General features: G+C 61.6%; 2 protein-coding genes across 4 annotated transcripts; one reads left to right on the top strand and one right to left on the bottom strand.

Annotated features, from left to right (window-relative positions):
• Window positions 1–633: 633 nt before the first annotated feature.
• Window positions 634–8715, bottom strand: POLR3D (RNA polymerase III subunit D). 3 transcript variants are annotated; one of them, XM_077191820.1, is made up of 9 exons: window positions 8505–8715; window positions 7251–7410; window positions 6152–6195; window positions 4583–4728; window positions 4378–4505; window positions 3482–3653; window positions 2514–2761; window positions 1260–1412; window positions 634–1076 (listed from the first exon to the last, which is right to left on the bottom strand). In XM_077191820.1, exons 1-9 carry the CDS (start codon window positions 8543–8545, stop codon window positions 954–956), a joined length of 1215 nt encoding a protein of 404 aa, XP_077047935.1. In that variant the 5' UTR covers window positions 8546–8715; the 3' UTR covers window positions 634–953. The 3 variants fall into 3 exon arrangements, with proteins under 3 accessions (XP_077047935.1, XP_077047934.1, XP_077047936.1); XM_077191819.1 differs by lacking the exon at window positions 8505–8715 and having other exon boundaries at window positions 4378–4502; XM_077191821.1 differs by lacking the exon at window positions 8505–8715 and having other exon boundaries at window positions 1359–1412.
• Window positions 8716–9331: 616 nt separating this feature from the next.
• PHYHIP (phytanoyl-CoA 2-hydroxylase interacting protein) lies at window positions 9332–13966 on the top strand. The gene is made up of 5 exons (XM_054650526.2): window positions 9332–9568; window positions 10474–10657; window positions 11345–11519; window positions 12436–12553; window positions 12654–13966. The coding sequence occupies exons 2-5, from the start codon at window positions 10493–10495 to the stop codon at window positions 13186–13188; spliced, it is 993 nt and encodes a 330-aa protein (XP_054506501.2). The 5' UTR covers window positions 9332–9568; window positions 10474–10492; the 3' UTR covers window positions 13189–13966.
• The last annotated feature ends 914 nt before the right edge of the window (window positions 13967–14880 follow it).

The following is a 14880-nucleotide window of genomic DNA, read 5'->3' on the forward strand; positions in this document are numbered from 1 at the left end:
ATTGGGAGGGTAAAATGGGATGGGCAGGAGAGGGTTAAAATGGAATTCAAGGGGTAAAAGGGGATGGGGTGGGATGGGAAGGATGCAATGGGGCAGGAGGGGGGATGAGATGGAATTGGAGGGGTAAAATGGGACAGGAAGGTGGGGATGAGATGGGATGGGATGGGATGGGATGGGGTGGGATGGGATGGGATGGGATGGGATGGGATGGGGTGGGATGGGATGGGAAGCAGGGGTAATATGGGATGGGGTGTGATGGGGCAGGAGTTGGGGATAATATGGAATCAGGATAATATAGAACTGGGAGAGTAGGGTCAGATGGGGGGGGGGGTGTTTAGGATGGGATGGGGTGGGAGATCAATGTGAGAGGGGCAAGTGCAGGCCCAGCCCTGCCCAGGTGGTCAGTGTCCCCATCCCTGGTGGTCAGTGTCCCCATCCCTGGTGGTCAGTGTCCCCATCCCTGCTCCCTGCCCCGGGGCTGGTGGCATCCAGGGAGCTTTGGCTCCACGATGACAGCCCTGTCACCCCCCAGGACAGGGTGGGGGTCACCCAGTGCCCCCCACCCGCTGCAGCCACACCCAGGGACCCCAAGGCCTCGCAGGGCCCAGCAGAGGTGACAGAACCAGACTGACACAGGGGGAAAAAAGGTTTTATTCCAGGTTTTTCCCCCAGGACGCGTGTCCTGCTCCCACCAACGTGTCCACAGAGCTGGGGGACACCCCACAGCCCCCATACACTCCGAGATCCCCGTTTGGCACTGGGGGGAGCCACTGGTGTGGGGGACACGGCTGGACACCTGCAGGGCTGGAGGGAGCTGGGAGCTGGCTCTGGATCCCTCGGGATCCCAGCACGGGATTGGGATCACCCGCCCCAGCCCCCTGCCCACGTCCCAAAGGCACATCTGGAGGGGCTGAGGGTCCATCCTGGGGTCTGGGGGGCTGAGACCCCCTGGGCTATCGGTGCCGGTGCTCCAGGAGAGCCTCGAAATCCGGGGAGCAGACGAGCTTGTGCCTGACATGGCCCAGCACCATCATCTCACCCGTGCGGTTGTCCCCAATGCCCACGGACACCAGCTCCTGTTCCAGGGGGCACAAACAGCCCTGAGCCACAGCAACCCCTGGGAGACCCCACTGCTCCCAGAGGGGACCAGCAGGACCCTTCCCCACTGCCAGCATGGCCAAGAGCCAGCACGACCCCCCCCAAATGGGGATATTTTGGGGTCAAACTCCCCAGATTGGGTGCCAGTGTCCCTTCCATACCTGTAGGAAGGAGCAGGGGGTGCCCATGGTCACGTCCAGGGTGACCTTGCCCAGCACCAGCTGCACTTTTCCTGACTTTCGGATGAGCAGCTTCCCCACCTGGCCCTCGGGGAGGTCGGCCAGGGTGCAGATGTTCTCTGCCTGCTTGGCCTCCTGCACGGCACAGCAGGATTGGGATCAGCCCATTGGGATTGGGATCATCCCACTGGGACTGGGATCATCCCACTGGGACTGGGATCAGCCCACTGGGACTGGGATCAGCCCACTGGAACTGGGATCATCCCACTGGGACTGGGATCATCCCACTGGGATTGGGATCAGCCCCTGGGACTGGGATCAGCCCCTGGGACTGGGATCATCCCATTGAGACTGGGATCAGCCCACAGGACTGGGATCACTCTATGGGATTGGGATCATCCCACTGGGATTGGGATCATCCCACTGGGACTGGGATCAGCCCACTGGGACTGGGATCAGCCCCTGGGACTGGGATCAGCCCATTGGGACTGAGATCAGCCCACAGGACTGGGATCATCCCACTGGGACTGGGATCACTCTATGGGATTGGGATCAGCCCCTGGGACTGGGATCGGCCCCCCTGGGACTGGGATCAGCCCACAGGACTGGGATCACTCTATGGGATTGGGATCATCCCACTGGGATTGGGATCATCCCACTGGGATTGGGATCATTCCCCCTGGGATTGGGATCATCCCCCGTGGGACTGAGATCAGCCCACAGGACTGGGATCAGCTCCCCTGGGACCGGGATCAGCCCACAGGACTGGGATCATCCCACTGGGACTGGGATCACTCTATGGGATTGGGATTATCCTGTGAGATTGGGATTACCCTACAGGACTGGGATCATACCCTGGGACTGGGATCACACCATAGGATTGGGATCACAGCATGGGATTGGGGGGGACAGCACCATGGGATGAGGGGACAGCAAAGGATTGGAGGAGAAAGGCCACCACAGGATGGCGGAACAGTGACACCATGGGATGGAGGGACATCCCAGGATGGGGTGGAAAGGACACCATGGGATGGAGGGACATGACAAGATGGGGTGGAAAGGACACCATGGGATGGAGGGACATCCCAGGATGGGGTGGAAAGGACACCATGGGATGGAGGGACATGACAAGATGGGGTGGAAAGGACACCATGGGATGGAGGGACATCCTCATGGGCTTGGAGGTGACACCACAGAAGGGGAGGGGATGAGAGAACACCCCCCCCGTGCCCCTACCTGGCTCTTCTCCTGCTTCACCAGCAGCACCTGCCCATCCTCGCTGTGCAGCTCAGCTTTGCTGGGTTTGGAGTCGTGGCTGGGGGGCTGCCCAGGCAGGGTGTCAGGGAGCTGCAGGAACAGCAGCTCCTCCTCCTGGGCCAGGCTCAGCCTCTGCAGCAGCTCAGCCGCCGACACATCCCGTGGGAACCCGGGGGGGCCCTTGGGCTGGGCCGGCTTGGGATCCTCCTCACACGGCTCCTCCTTCACTGCAGAGGGCAGGGGACAGAGGGGACACCCCCAGCTTGTCCCTGCTGTGTGCCCAGCCCTGCCCTGCCCTGCCCTGCCCTGCCCAGCCCAGCCCAGCCCAGCCCAGTTGTTGGTGATGATGAGGATGAGTATGGCGAGTAGGTAGGTGAAAAATTTTGTAATGTAGGGGTCTGAGGCCATATATCATGTTGCAAATTGTAGGACAGATCATGATGGGAACAGTGCAATGGGGAAGAAGGTAAAGAAGTCTATTTTTAGGCTGATGGGGATTTTGAAGTTTATAATGAACTTTCATTCCCAGAAGGAGGTGAGGCTTTCTGCTCCAGAGTGGATGTAGATTGTTATTGGGATTAGGCTGATTAAGAAGGAGGCTTTGACTGTGTTTGTAATTGTGCTGGGAGTGTTTCTGAGGTTGTTGGATAGAAGAGGAAATAGGATGGGGGTGGAGAGGGTTACTGGGGTTCAGAGTATGAATGTGTTTAGGACCAGTGAGAGGTCCATTACTTTCACTTGGACTTGCACCAAGATGAGTGGCTCCTAAAACCATTGGATTACTACTGTCCTTTGAAAGTAAGGAGACTGAGGTTTTATACTCAGATACAAGAGTTAGCAGCTCTTGCTGGTTTTACCTCTCCCAGCCCAGCCCAGCCAAACCCAGCCCAACCCAACCCAGCCCAGCCCAGCCCAGCCCAGCCCAGCCCAGCCCAGCCCAGCCCCACCTTTCACTGCTGGCAGGTCCAGCTCCATCTTCTCCTCCTTGGCTGCAGGCAGCCATGGCTGTGTGTCCTCCTGCTCTGCCACCTCCTCCTTGAAGAGCCAGCCCGAGTGGGCCAGGGGCAGCTGCACCGGCTTGTTCCGGATGTCGTTCTTCAGCCCCGGGTCATCCAGGAACTGTGGGGACAGGGAGGGGACAATCAGCACCCCTGGGTAGCACAGGGGAGACTCAGCACCCCTGGGTAGCACAGGGGACACTCAGCACTGCCCTGGTGACACAAGGAACACTCAGCATTCCCGGGGACACAGGGGACACTCAGGATTATCCCAGAGGCAGAGGGGACACTCAGCACTGCCCTGGTGACACAAGGGACACTCAGCATTGCCCTAGGGGCACAAGAGACACTCAGCACCACTGCAGAGACACAAGGGACACTCAATGCCTCTTGGTGGCACAGAGGACACTCAGCCTTGCCCCAGCGACACAAGGGACTCTCAGCACCACTGCAGGGACACAAGGGACACTCAGCATTGCCCTGGTGACACAAGGGACACTCAGCATTGCCCTAGGGGAACAGGAGACACTCAGCACCACTGCAGGGACACAAGGGACACTCAGCACTGCCCTGTTGGCACAGGGGACACTCAGCACCCCTGGGTAGCACAGGGGACACTCAGCACTGCCCTGGTGACACAAGGGACACTCAGCACTGCCCTGTTGGCACAGGGGACACTCAGCACACCCCAGTGGCACAGGGGACACTCAGCACTGCCCCAGTGACTCAAGGGACACTCAGCACCACTGCAGGGACACAAGGGACACTCAGCACTGCCCTGGTGGCACAGGGGACACTCAGCACCCCCCAGTGGCACCAAAGCCACCCCCTCCATGCCTACTGACATCGTCCTTCTGCAGCATCCTCAGGATCTGCTTGGTCTCCTCGTCCGTCTCCCTCTTCTCCTTCTTGATGTTGATGATGTGGGAAGGGCCGAAGTCGGACACGTCCACACTCCTGTCCCAGGAGCCTGCTGGGGACACAGGAGCAGCCCAGGGTCACCCCAAGGTGGGAACTCCCCAAAAACACCCAGAGGGGAGCTCCCCTTACCTTTCTTCTTCATCATTTCAGCAGGGCCCTGCTCGAAGATGGAGTGGGACTGGATGACCTCGGGCCGGTTCCGGCCCCGGCCGTGCCCGTCCCGCTGCCGCTCCCGCTCCTTCTTCTCCTTCTTCACCACCACATCCTCCCGGGGCCTGGGGCAGAGCGGGCACAGAACCCCCACATCAGTCACAAATCAACCCCACATCACCCCCAGCCCTGCCCCTGCCAGGACACAGGGCCTGGGGGCAGAGCGGGCACAGAACCCCCACATCAGTCCCAAATCACCCCCAGCCTGCCTCTGCCAGGACATGGGGCCTGGGGGCAGAGTGGGCACAGCACCTCCACATTAGCCCCACATCACCCCCAGCCCTGCCCCTTCCTCCTGCCCCTGCCAGGAAACAGGGCCTGGGGGCAGAGTGGGCACATCAGCCCCACGTTATCCCTCACATCAGCCCCACATCAGCCCCACATCAACCCCAGCCCTGCCCCTGCCAGGAAACAGGGCCTGGGGGCAGAACGGGCACAGAACCCCTACATCAGCCCCACATCAACCCCACATCACCCCCAGCCCTGCCCCTGCCAAGACACGGGGCCTGGGGGCAGAACGGGCACATCAGCCCCACATTATCCCTCACATCAGCCCCACATCACCTCCACATCACTCCCAGCCCTGGCCCTGGCAGGACACAGGGCCTGGGGGCAGAGTGGGCACATCAGCCCCACATCACATCACCCCAATATCAGCCCCACATCACCCCCAGCCCTGTCCCCTGCCCCTGTCCCTTGCCCCTACCCCCTGCCCTCAGCCCTGCCTGCTGCCCCCAGCCCAGCCCCTGCCCCTGCCAGGACACAGGGCCTGGGGCAGAGCGGGCACATCAGCCCCACATCACCCCCACATCACCCCCATATCGCCCCCATATCACCCCCATATCACCCCCACATCGCCCCCACATCAGCCCCATATCACCCCCATATCGCCCCCCACATCGCCCCCACATTAGCCCCACATCAGCCTCACATCACCCCCACATCAGCCCCATATCACCCCCACATTGCCCCCACATCACCCCCATATCACCCCCACATCAGCCCCATATCACCCCCACATCAGCCCCACATCAGCCCCATATCACCCCCACATCACCCCCATATCACCCACACATCAGCCCCATATCACCCCCATATCAGCCCCACATCACCCCCATATTGCCCCCAGCCCTGCCCCCTGTCCCCTGCCAGGACATGGGGCCTGGGGAAGAGATTTCTGCACATCACCCAGAGATATTGGTGTTAGGATATTTGGGATATTGGTGTGGATATTTAGGATATTTATATGGACTTCTGAGAATTTCCATGGATAGCTGAGATATTTATATGAATGTTTGGGATATTTATATGGATATCTGAGAATTCCCATGGGTATTTGGGGTATTTCCATGGGTCAGTGGGATCCCCTCTCACTCCTCCCTTCTCCAGACCAACCAGCCCCACCTCCCACAGTCCCTCCCCTCACAGAGATGCTCCAGACCCCAAACCACCCCTGTGCCCCCCACGTCACCCAGGGGCACCACTCACTCCTCCTTGATCTTCCTGCTGATGATGTTGGGGGTGAAAGTTTTCTGTGGGGAAAAACAGAGGGAAAAAATCATCCCTAAATCCCTCAGGCTGTCACAGCCACCCCAGAGCCACTCTGGGGACACGGGGTGTGAGGTGTGAAATGTGTCACCACATTTCTCCTCACAGAAAAAGCAAGGCACAATTCTTGCCAAGAATATTTCTGGGTTTCACATTCTCTGAACCTCAGAGAAAGGAAAAACAATTCTTATCTCATTTGCTGTGCCTGTGCTTGTGCAAAAAGTAAAATACAACATAAAAATGGTTCCCCCAAAGTGATGGTGTTTTATTGCCTTGGCCTATCAGGGCCAAGTGTGTGTGTGAGGTGGGACTGTCAGCTAAAAGTCATGAGAATCTGTGCAGGTGTGTGCAAAGTTAAAATACTTAGCAAATCCAGTTTAGATGTAATAATATAATATAATATAATATAATATAATATAATATAATATAATATAATATAATATTATATTATATTATATTATAGTAATAGTAATAGTAATTATATAATATTATATAATAGTAGATTATATTATAATATAGTATATTAATAATAAATATAGTAAGAAACAATATTATACAATATACTATAAAATACTATACTATAATATAATATAATATAATATAATATAATATAGCATAATAAAATGATTATAATAAAATAAAATAAAATAAAACCATAAAATAGAATAGAATATAAATAAATATAGTATGATATAATATACTATAATCTAATATACTATAACATAATATAATATTATATTTTAGTATATTATATTAACAACAGATATAGCACAATATAATATCATTAATACAGTATGACATTATATTTATATTACATTACATTATACTGTATTATACTATATATTATATTATATTATTAATATAATTAAACAATTAAATTAATAAAATTAATTAAATTAATTAGCTAATAAAATTAATATCATTAAATTAATTCGCCTTCTAATATCAATGAATTTCTCCTCATCATCTCTCCTGCCACGGGGGTGACCCGATTGGATACTGGGTGACCCCAATTTGGGAAAGGGGGGCGGGGTCTCACCTTTTTGACGCCGCCCAGGGTGAGGTCTCGGGAGCGGATGGAGGGCAGGCGGCCCGGGCTCAGGGGGGGCGCGGGGGGGCGCCTGCCCAGCACCCCCCGGGCCGCCCCCGGCCGGAGGCTGCCCGGGGAGCCCGAGCTGCCAGAGCCCCCCTCGGCCATCCTGCGGGGAGAGGCCACGCTCAGGGGGATGAACCCCAAACTGGGCTCGGAAATACACCCAGCACAGGAATGAACCCCAAACTGGGCTCGGAAATACACCCAGCACAGGAATGAACCCCAAACTGGGCTCGGAAATGCACCCAGCACAGGAATGAACCCCAAACTGGGCTCGGAAATGCACCCACCGCAGTAATGAACCCCAAACTGGGCTCAGAACTGCACCCACCACAGGAATGAACCCCAAATGGGCTCAGAACTGCACCCACCACAGCACTGATCCCCCAAATGGGCTCAGAACTGCACCCACCACAGGAATGAACCCCTAAATGGGCTCGGAAATGCACCCAGCACAGGAATGAACCCCCAAATGGGCTCAGAACTGCACCCACCACAGTAATGAACCCCAAATGGGCTCAGAACTGCACCCACCCCAATACTGAACCCCCAAATGGGCTCAGAACTGCACCCACCACAGTAATGAACCCCAAATGGGCTCAGAACTGCACCCACCCCAATGGTGAACCCCCTGCACCCTCAAACAAGACCCCCGTGACCCAGGGCGGTTGTGTTCCCCCGCACCCCCCAGGACCCCCTTGTGCTCCCTCCCCAGCTTTCCCAGCCCCCACCCCTCCCCTGCTCCCTCTCCCAAAGGCTCTCAGTCCCTCCCTTTCTCCCCAGCACCCCCTTGTCCCCCCTCCCCAGGGGTTCAGCCCCCCCAAACCCCCTCGCAGCCCCCTCCTCACGGGTCTCACCCCCCCAGGGCCGCCCTGCGCCCCCTCCCCAGGTTTCCCAGCCCCTCCATACACCCCAAACAGGACCCCCTTGCGCCCCCTCTCCAGGGATCTCAGCCCCCTCCTCACGGGCCTCACCCCCCCATGGCCGCCCTGCGCCCCCTCCCCAGGGATCTCAGCCCCCTCCCTGCCCCCCTTCACCCCCTCTCACCCCTCTCCCCAACATTCCCACCCCCTCATACACCCCCAAACAGGGCCCCCTCTCCCCTCGCTCCCCAGGGGTCTCATCCCCCTCCTCGCACCCCTCAGGACCCCCCGGACCCCCCCAAATTTCCCCCCCCTCCCCCGCCACGCCGCCCCTCACCCTGCCCGGGCAGCCACGGGCTCGCCGCCCACACTGCGCATGCGTCACGCACGGCGCGCCCTTCCTGGCGCGACGCTGCTGCCGCCATCTTTGCTGAGGGCACGGCGGGCTTGGCAATGAGCCGCCATCTTTGTGGTTGGCATTGCCCATCCCTATGTGAGGGCGGTGGCGCCATCTTTGTGACGGGCAGTGCCCGGCTCTCCAGACCGGGCACCGGGGGCAGCGCTGGGGGGGACATTTTTGGGGGGTCACTCAGCCCTTTATTTAACGCCCTCACGGGAGTCCTGCAGTGCGACCACCCCCTCAGGGTCCTCTGCAGCCCCACGGCCCGCCGGCACCGCCACAGAGAGGGTTCATGCGTGGGCACCCCCTCGCAGAAATTTGGGGAACAATGAGGTTTTTGGGGTGCTCTCCCAGCCCCCCACCCGAAAAAAGCTTTGTCCCTCCAAGAAGGGTGTTTACCACGTGCAAAACAAAAAGTCCGTCCGTCCATCCGCCGCCCTTGGGCTCTGCACCCCCATTCCGCGGGGGTCCTGTGTGGATACCAGCATTCCCACGCACCTCCTCCGTCCTCCATCCCATTTTTGGGGCTGGGGGGGAACTGTCCCGGTTGTGCCGTTTGCGGGACAATTGGGACACCCCCTCCCGGCCCCAAAAATGGGGGGAACAGGCAGAACCTGCCCACCACCCACCCCCAATCTGCACCCACATCCCACTCTGCCTCCATCACCTGACGCCGCACGCATCCCTCCATGCCATTGGCAGAACCGGGAGGTTTTTCCTTCCTCCCCCTTCTCTCCCAGCTCCTTGGATATCTATTTTTCCCCTTTTTTTTTTTTTTCTCTCCTCTCCCTCCTCTGGAGGGTGTTTGCTATTTCCGAGCTGGCTGGGAGGATCCCAGTCGCATCAGCCGCAGGCAGCGACGCGGCATCGCCGGGTACCACCTCGGTCCCTCCGGCATCCTCCGTCCTTCCCGCTTGGATCAGCCCCGCCGGGGCTCTCTGTCCTGCCCTGCCGCTGCACCGGCACCCCCGCGCCTCCCGGCAGCCCCCCGGCACGGCCAGGTAAGGGCCTCACCGGCACGGCCACACCGGAGCGGCCACTGAGCCCCGGTGGCGTTGGGGGCGACGTGCCCGTGGCACGGCCGGGGGATGCTCGGAGGGCAGGGGGACGCGGCGGGCACGGCGTCCCGAGGGCTCTTAGGGGACACGGTGACACGATCCAGCTGGCACAATCCCGGTGCGGAGTTCCTGCGCCACCGCCGGGCACGGGGACGGACGGGGCAGCGAGGTGGCACCGTGTCCCCGGAGCGGTGACCTTCCGCCGTGCCCGAGGGCTCTGCCGGGGGCTGACAGCGGCTTTGGGGCGCAGAGGGGGGGGACACGTGGCCGTGGGTGGACGTGGGTGCCGAGTGACGGGGACACGCGCGGCGTGGGTGGCCGTGGGCACACGGGGGGGCGGTGGCACGTTGGCACCGAAGGCTGGGGGGGCACCCTCGCCTCCAGCCCCCCGTTCCCGTGGCACGGCTGTGACCCCTTGTCCCCCCTCCGCGGGCATCGCCCACCCCCAGAGCTCCTTCCTGGGGGCGCAGGGAAACTGAGGCACGGGCCGGGGCAAAGGCGGATCCAGCTTTTCCAGTGCCTGCGTCCAACCCTCCCCTCTCCCAGCAACTCCCTCGGCTCTCCCCTTGTTTTTCTTTCCCCACCCGGTGTTGAGCAAACCCCGAAACGCCCGCTGGCGTCGCGCCGGGGCCTCGCGGCACCCGGGGGAGCGGCCGGGGCCCCCGCACCCGACCGGGCTTGTTCCCGGCGTCCCGCTGCCTGCTCCTGCCTGCGCTGCCTATTCCTGGCTCCCGGCCGCTGTTCCACCCCGGTGCCATCTGCTCCGCCGCGGGCGGCCTTGGCAGCGCCGGCGTGGGCAGCCAGAGGGGGCTCGGCACCCCCAAAAGCCCGCGCTGTGCCCCCCGCAGGAGCTCAGCCCCTCCGGCCATGGAGCTGCTGTCCACCCCCAAAAACATCGAGATCAACAACATCACCTGCGATTCCTTCCGCATCTCCTGGGCTATGGAGAAGGGGGACCTGGAGAGGGTCACCCACTACTTCATCGACCTCAACAAGAAGGAGAACAAGAATTCCAACAAGTTCAAGCACCGGGTGAGCCGGGGGAGGACGCGGGACCCCCTGCCCGGGGAGAGGAGACGCGGTTGGCAGGGAGGAGCCGGCTCTTAGCCCTCTCTAGCGCTGAATTTGGGTCATTCCCGTCACGGGACACGCTGGCGGAGGGGACTGGGACGGGGATCGGGGGGTGACGGACCCCGCTGAGCCCCCGCGGGGGAGCTGAGCTGCTCCTGCTCCCCCTCCCCGTGCTGCGAGTCACTAATTCGGGCCGTTTTTAGCAGCGCCGTTGCCACGGTGATGCTATTTAATGTTTAACATTTTTTTTTTTCTCTCCTCCCCAATAATAAGGGGTGGGGGGGGGGTGGGGGGTGGGATATTTTTTTTCCCCTCTATCTCCCGACTTCAGCATCCGCCGTTGCCACAGAAACGGCTCTGCACTGCGGAGCTGCTCCGTGGCCTCTTGACACCGCGAGATGCCACCGGCAGCGGGGGGACCCCGAGACCACCCCCGCCTGGGGGACCCTGTGTCCCCATGGCAGCAGGGACATCTTTGGGGACACGAGCGGGGCAGCGCTGCGGGGCCAGAGCGGGGGGGGCGGCCCGAGACGCGTCCCCACGGTGTTTTGGGGGGGTCTCCGTGGATATTTCGGGGTGTGCGGTAGCCGGCAGCACCCGGGCGTGCGGGAGGATGCTGTCCCGCCTGACCCCCGCCGCTCGGCACAGGATGTCCCCACCAAGCTGGTGGCCAAGGCGGTGCCGCTGCCCATGACGGTGCGGGGCCACTGGTTCCTGAGCCCCCGCACCGAGTACAGCGTGGCCGTGCAGACCGCGGTCAAGCAGAGCGACGGCGAGTACCTGGTGTCCGGCTGGAGCGAGACCGTGGAGTTCTGCACCGGGGGTGAGCGGGGCCGGCAGGGACGGTGGGGGCGTCCCCGGGAGCCCGGAGGGAGGATGGGGGCGATGCCAGGAGCCCGGAGCTGGGGGGAGGACGGGGGCGATGCTGGGAGCCAGGAGGGAGGACGGGATTGATGCTCCTGGAATGGGGAGCTGGGCCGGGGATGGGGACGGTGCCGGGAGCTGGGAGGATGAGGAGGAAGGGGGCAAAGCTCAGGGTTGGGAGCCAGGAGGGAGGATGGGGTTGATGCCTGGAGCTGGGAGATGGAAGGGGGAAGAGGGCAATGCCTGGAGCTGAGGAGGAGGATGGAGATGGTGCCTGGAGCTGGGGGCAAGGGGGGGAACAGGGGAGATTCCAGGAGCTGGGAGGGAGAACAGGGGAGAACCGAAGAGCTGGGAGGGAAAGGGGGTCAGTGCTGGGAGCAGGGAGGGAGAAAAGAGGCGATGCCAGGAGCTGGGAGATAGAAGGGGAAAGAGGACAATGCCTGGAGCTGAGAGGGAAGACGGGGATGATGCCTGGAGCTGGGAGCAGGGAGGGAGAACAGGGGTGACCCCAGTAGCTGAGAGCAAGAGGGGATCAGAGCTGGGAGCACGGAGGGAGAACAGGGGAGATTCCAGGAACTGGGAGGGAGAACAGGGGTGACCCCAGGAGCTGGGAGCAAGAGGGGGTCAGTGCTGGGAGCCACGGGGGAGGTCGGTCAGGGATGATGTCGGTAGCCACGAGCCGGGAGAGAGGAAGGGGGAAATGCTGGGAGCTGGGAGCCCGGAGGAGGACGGGGGCGATGCCGGGAGCTGGCACAAGCCGGGCCGGTTGGAGCGGCAGCTGATGAGTGGGAGGCAGGAGGTGCGGGGAGCTGCGGGCAGGGATGGGCTGCTGGAGGGGGATGGAGACGCCCTGATGTCCCCGTGCCTGTCCCCAGACTACGCCAAGGAGCACCTAGCCCAGCTGCAGGAGAAAGCGGAGCTGATCGCCGGCCGCATGCTGCGCTTCTCCGTCTTCTACCGCAACCAGCACAAGGAGTATTTCCAGCACGTCAGGTACCCCCAGCCCCGTTCCCCACGCTCCCCGCTCGCCGAGCGCATTCCCTGACCCTGCCTGTGCCTGTCTGTGTGTCCCTCCTCCTCCTCCTCGTGGCAGGATGCACTGCGGGAACGTGATGAAGCCGTCGCTGAAGGACAACAGCGGGAGCCACGGCTCGCCCACCAGCGGGATGCTGCACGGCATCTTCTTCAGCTGCAACACCGAGTTCAACACCGGGCAGCCCCCGCAGGACTCGCCCTATGGCCGGTACCGCTTCCAAATCCCGGCCCAGCGCCTCTTCAACCCCAACACCAACCTCTACTTCGCGGACTTCTACTGCATGTACACCGCCTACCACTACGTCGTGCTGGTCCTGGCGCCCAAGGGCTCCTCCGGGGATCTCTTCTGCCGGGAGCGCCTTCCCCAGCTGGACATTTCCTCCAACAAGTTCCTGACGTGCTGCGTGGAGGAGGGCGAGCTGGTGTACCGCCACGCCCAGGACAGCATCCTGGAGGTCATTTACACGGAGCCGGTGGACCTGAGCCTCGGCGTGCTGGGGGAGATCAGCGGCCACCAGCTCATGAGCCTCTCCACCGCCAACGCCAAAAAGGACCCCAGCTGCAAGACGTGCAACATCAGCGTGGGGCGTTAAGGGGCCCAGGCGGGCAGGGCCGGGCAGGGCGACGGGCGCTGCCCGCGGGGGCTTCTCCCACGGACGCCGGTGGGTGGAGGACACGGGTGGGCTCGGGGGAGCCGGGCGGTGCCCCCAGGAAGGAGCCGGCGGGACGCTGGTTCGGCGAGGAGGCAGAGCCCGCGCCGCTGTGCGCCCCGAGGGAGGAAGCCTTCATCTCCTGGACCGGCCGAGCAGCAGCGTCCTTGCTGGCGTGAGCCCCGCGCTCTGCCCTGCTCCGGGACCCCCCTTCCCCTCCGGCGTCCCCCGCGTCCCCCCGCCCCAGGTTCACGCAGCTCCCAGGGAGCCCCGGCCCTGCCAGCCGGGACTGGGGCTCCCCGGCCACTCCAGGGGGTTCAGGGAGATATCGGAAGCACCCCCCGGTTTTGAACTGCTCCCGGGGGACGGGGGGTGCTCAGACACCGCGGTGGCGTGGGGGACCCCGGGCGTGCCCCCCGTGTCCCGTCCCTCTCTGCTCTGCCGTCCTGCACCGCCCGAGTCCCCGGCCCCGCGGCCCCGGAGGCAGCCGGAGGAGCCGGGGAAGGGGAGAACGGATCTGAAGCCCCCTCCCTCCCCGTGCCCCCCAACCCGCCGCCCCCCGCATGAGCCGTCGGCAGCATGGCGCTTGCGTGCGGCCCCCCCGGGGTGCCCGCCCCCCGTCTCTGTGTCCCCCCTGCACGCTCTACAACAACCGGCTCCCCCTCCCCGAGCATCCCTGTGCTGTGCTGGAGGTGTTTCAATAAACTCTGTGCGGTCGCCACCGGCCGTGTCACGCTCCTCTGTCCCCCTCGGGACCCCAAGAAGTGGCTCAGACCCCCCCCCCCCACTCCCACCGATGCGGGGATCTGGGACTGGGAGGGGACAAGGTGGCCCTGGCCAGCTCTGAGTAAAGTCCAGGTTGGAAGGGCCTTCCTGGAGATCACCAGGTCCATCCCACCTGCCCGGGCAGGGCCACCTGGCTCAGGTGACACAGGAGCACGTTTGGAATGCGGCCAGAGAGGGAGACTCCACCCTTCCCTGGGGCTGTCCCAGTGCTCTGCCACCCTCCGTGGAAAGAAGTTCTTCCTCACGTTGAGGTGGAACTCATGTTTTTGTTTATGGCCGTTGCTCCTCATCCTGTCACTGAAACGTTCCCCGAGCTCCTCACCCCACAGAGACTGAAACCCCCTCAGGATGAATCCCCCGGTGCCCATCCCGGTTCTGCCCACGGAGCATGCCAGGGCTGGCACACAGAGGGAACAGAAACCTCCCCGTGGCAGCAGCAGCAGCAGCGAGCAGGGGCTGCAGGAGGGGTCGAGGCACGCGGTGGGCGCGGGGGCCGTGGCACAGCCCACCCTCCATCTGCCACTGCCACCGCCAGCATGGGCACGCGCTGGAGCACGCGGTGGGCACAGCACGCGGCACCCACCCACCCACCCACCCACCCCACAGCGGGTGCTGCCTCAGAGACACCTCAAAATAAAGGTGTGGGGGGACAGAACCCACCTGCAGAGTCCTGGGGGGCTCCGAGCCCACCGCCCTCTCCAGGACCCGCTGTCACCAGCAGTAGGTCTGGCTGCTCCTTGGCTGGAATTCCTGGCTCTGCTCCATCAGAACCCCCAAGGATGAGCTCTTCCCTTAGGATTGGGGTCCGTGCAGGGTCCTGGCTGCTTTCCCCCCCCAGTCCAGCCCCAT

The sequence above is a fragment of the Agelaius phoeniceus genome, chromosome 30, assembly GCF_051311805.1.
Source record: "Agelaius phoeniceus isolate bAgePho1 chromosome 30, bAgePho1.hap1, whole genome shotgun sequence".
Classification (NCBI taxonomy): domain Eukaryota; kingdom Metazoa; phylum Chordata; class Aves; order Passeriformes; family Icteridae; genus Agelaius; species Agelaius phoeniceus.

Coding starts and splice junctions, on each gene's coding strand:
- POLR3D (XM_077191820.1), bottom strand. CDS start 8,545: ATGCGCAGTGTGGGCGGCGAGCCCGTGGCTGCCCGGGCAGG. Junction 3,654..4,377: donor GGATGCTGCAGAAGGACGAT/GTCAGTAGGCAT, acceptor CTGTCCCCACAG/TTCCTGGATGACCCGGGGCT. Junction 1,413..2,513: donor TGAAGCAGGAGAAGAGCCAG/GTAGGGGCACGG, acceptor TGTGCCGTGCAG/GAGGCCAAGCAGGCAGAGAA.
- PHYHIP (XM_054650526.2), top strand. CDS start 10,493: ATGGAGCTGCTGTCCACCCCCAAAAACATCGAGATCAACAACATCACC. Junction 11,520..12,435: donor CGTGGAGTTCTGCACCGGGG/GTGAGCGGGGCC, acceptor GCCTGTCCCCAG/ACTACGCCAAGGAGCACCTA. Junction 12,554..12,653: donor GAGTATTTCCAGCACGTCAG/GTACCCCCAGCC, acceptor TCCTCGTGGCAG/GATGCACTGCGGGAACGTGA.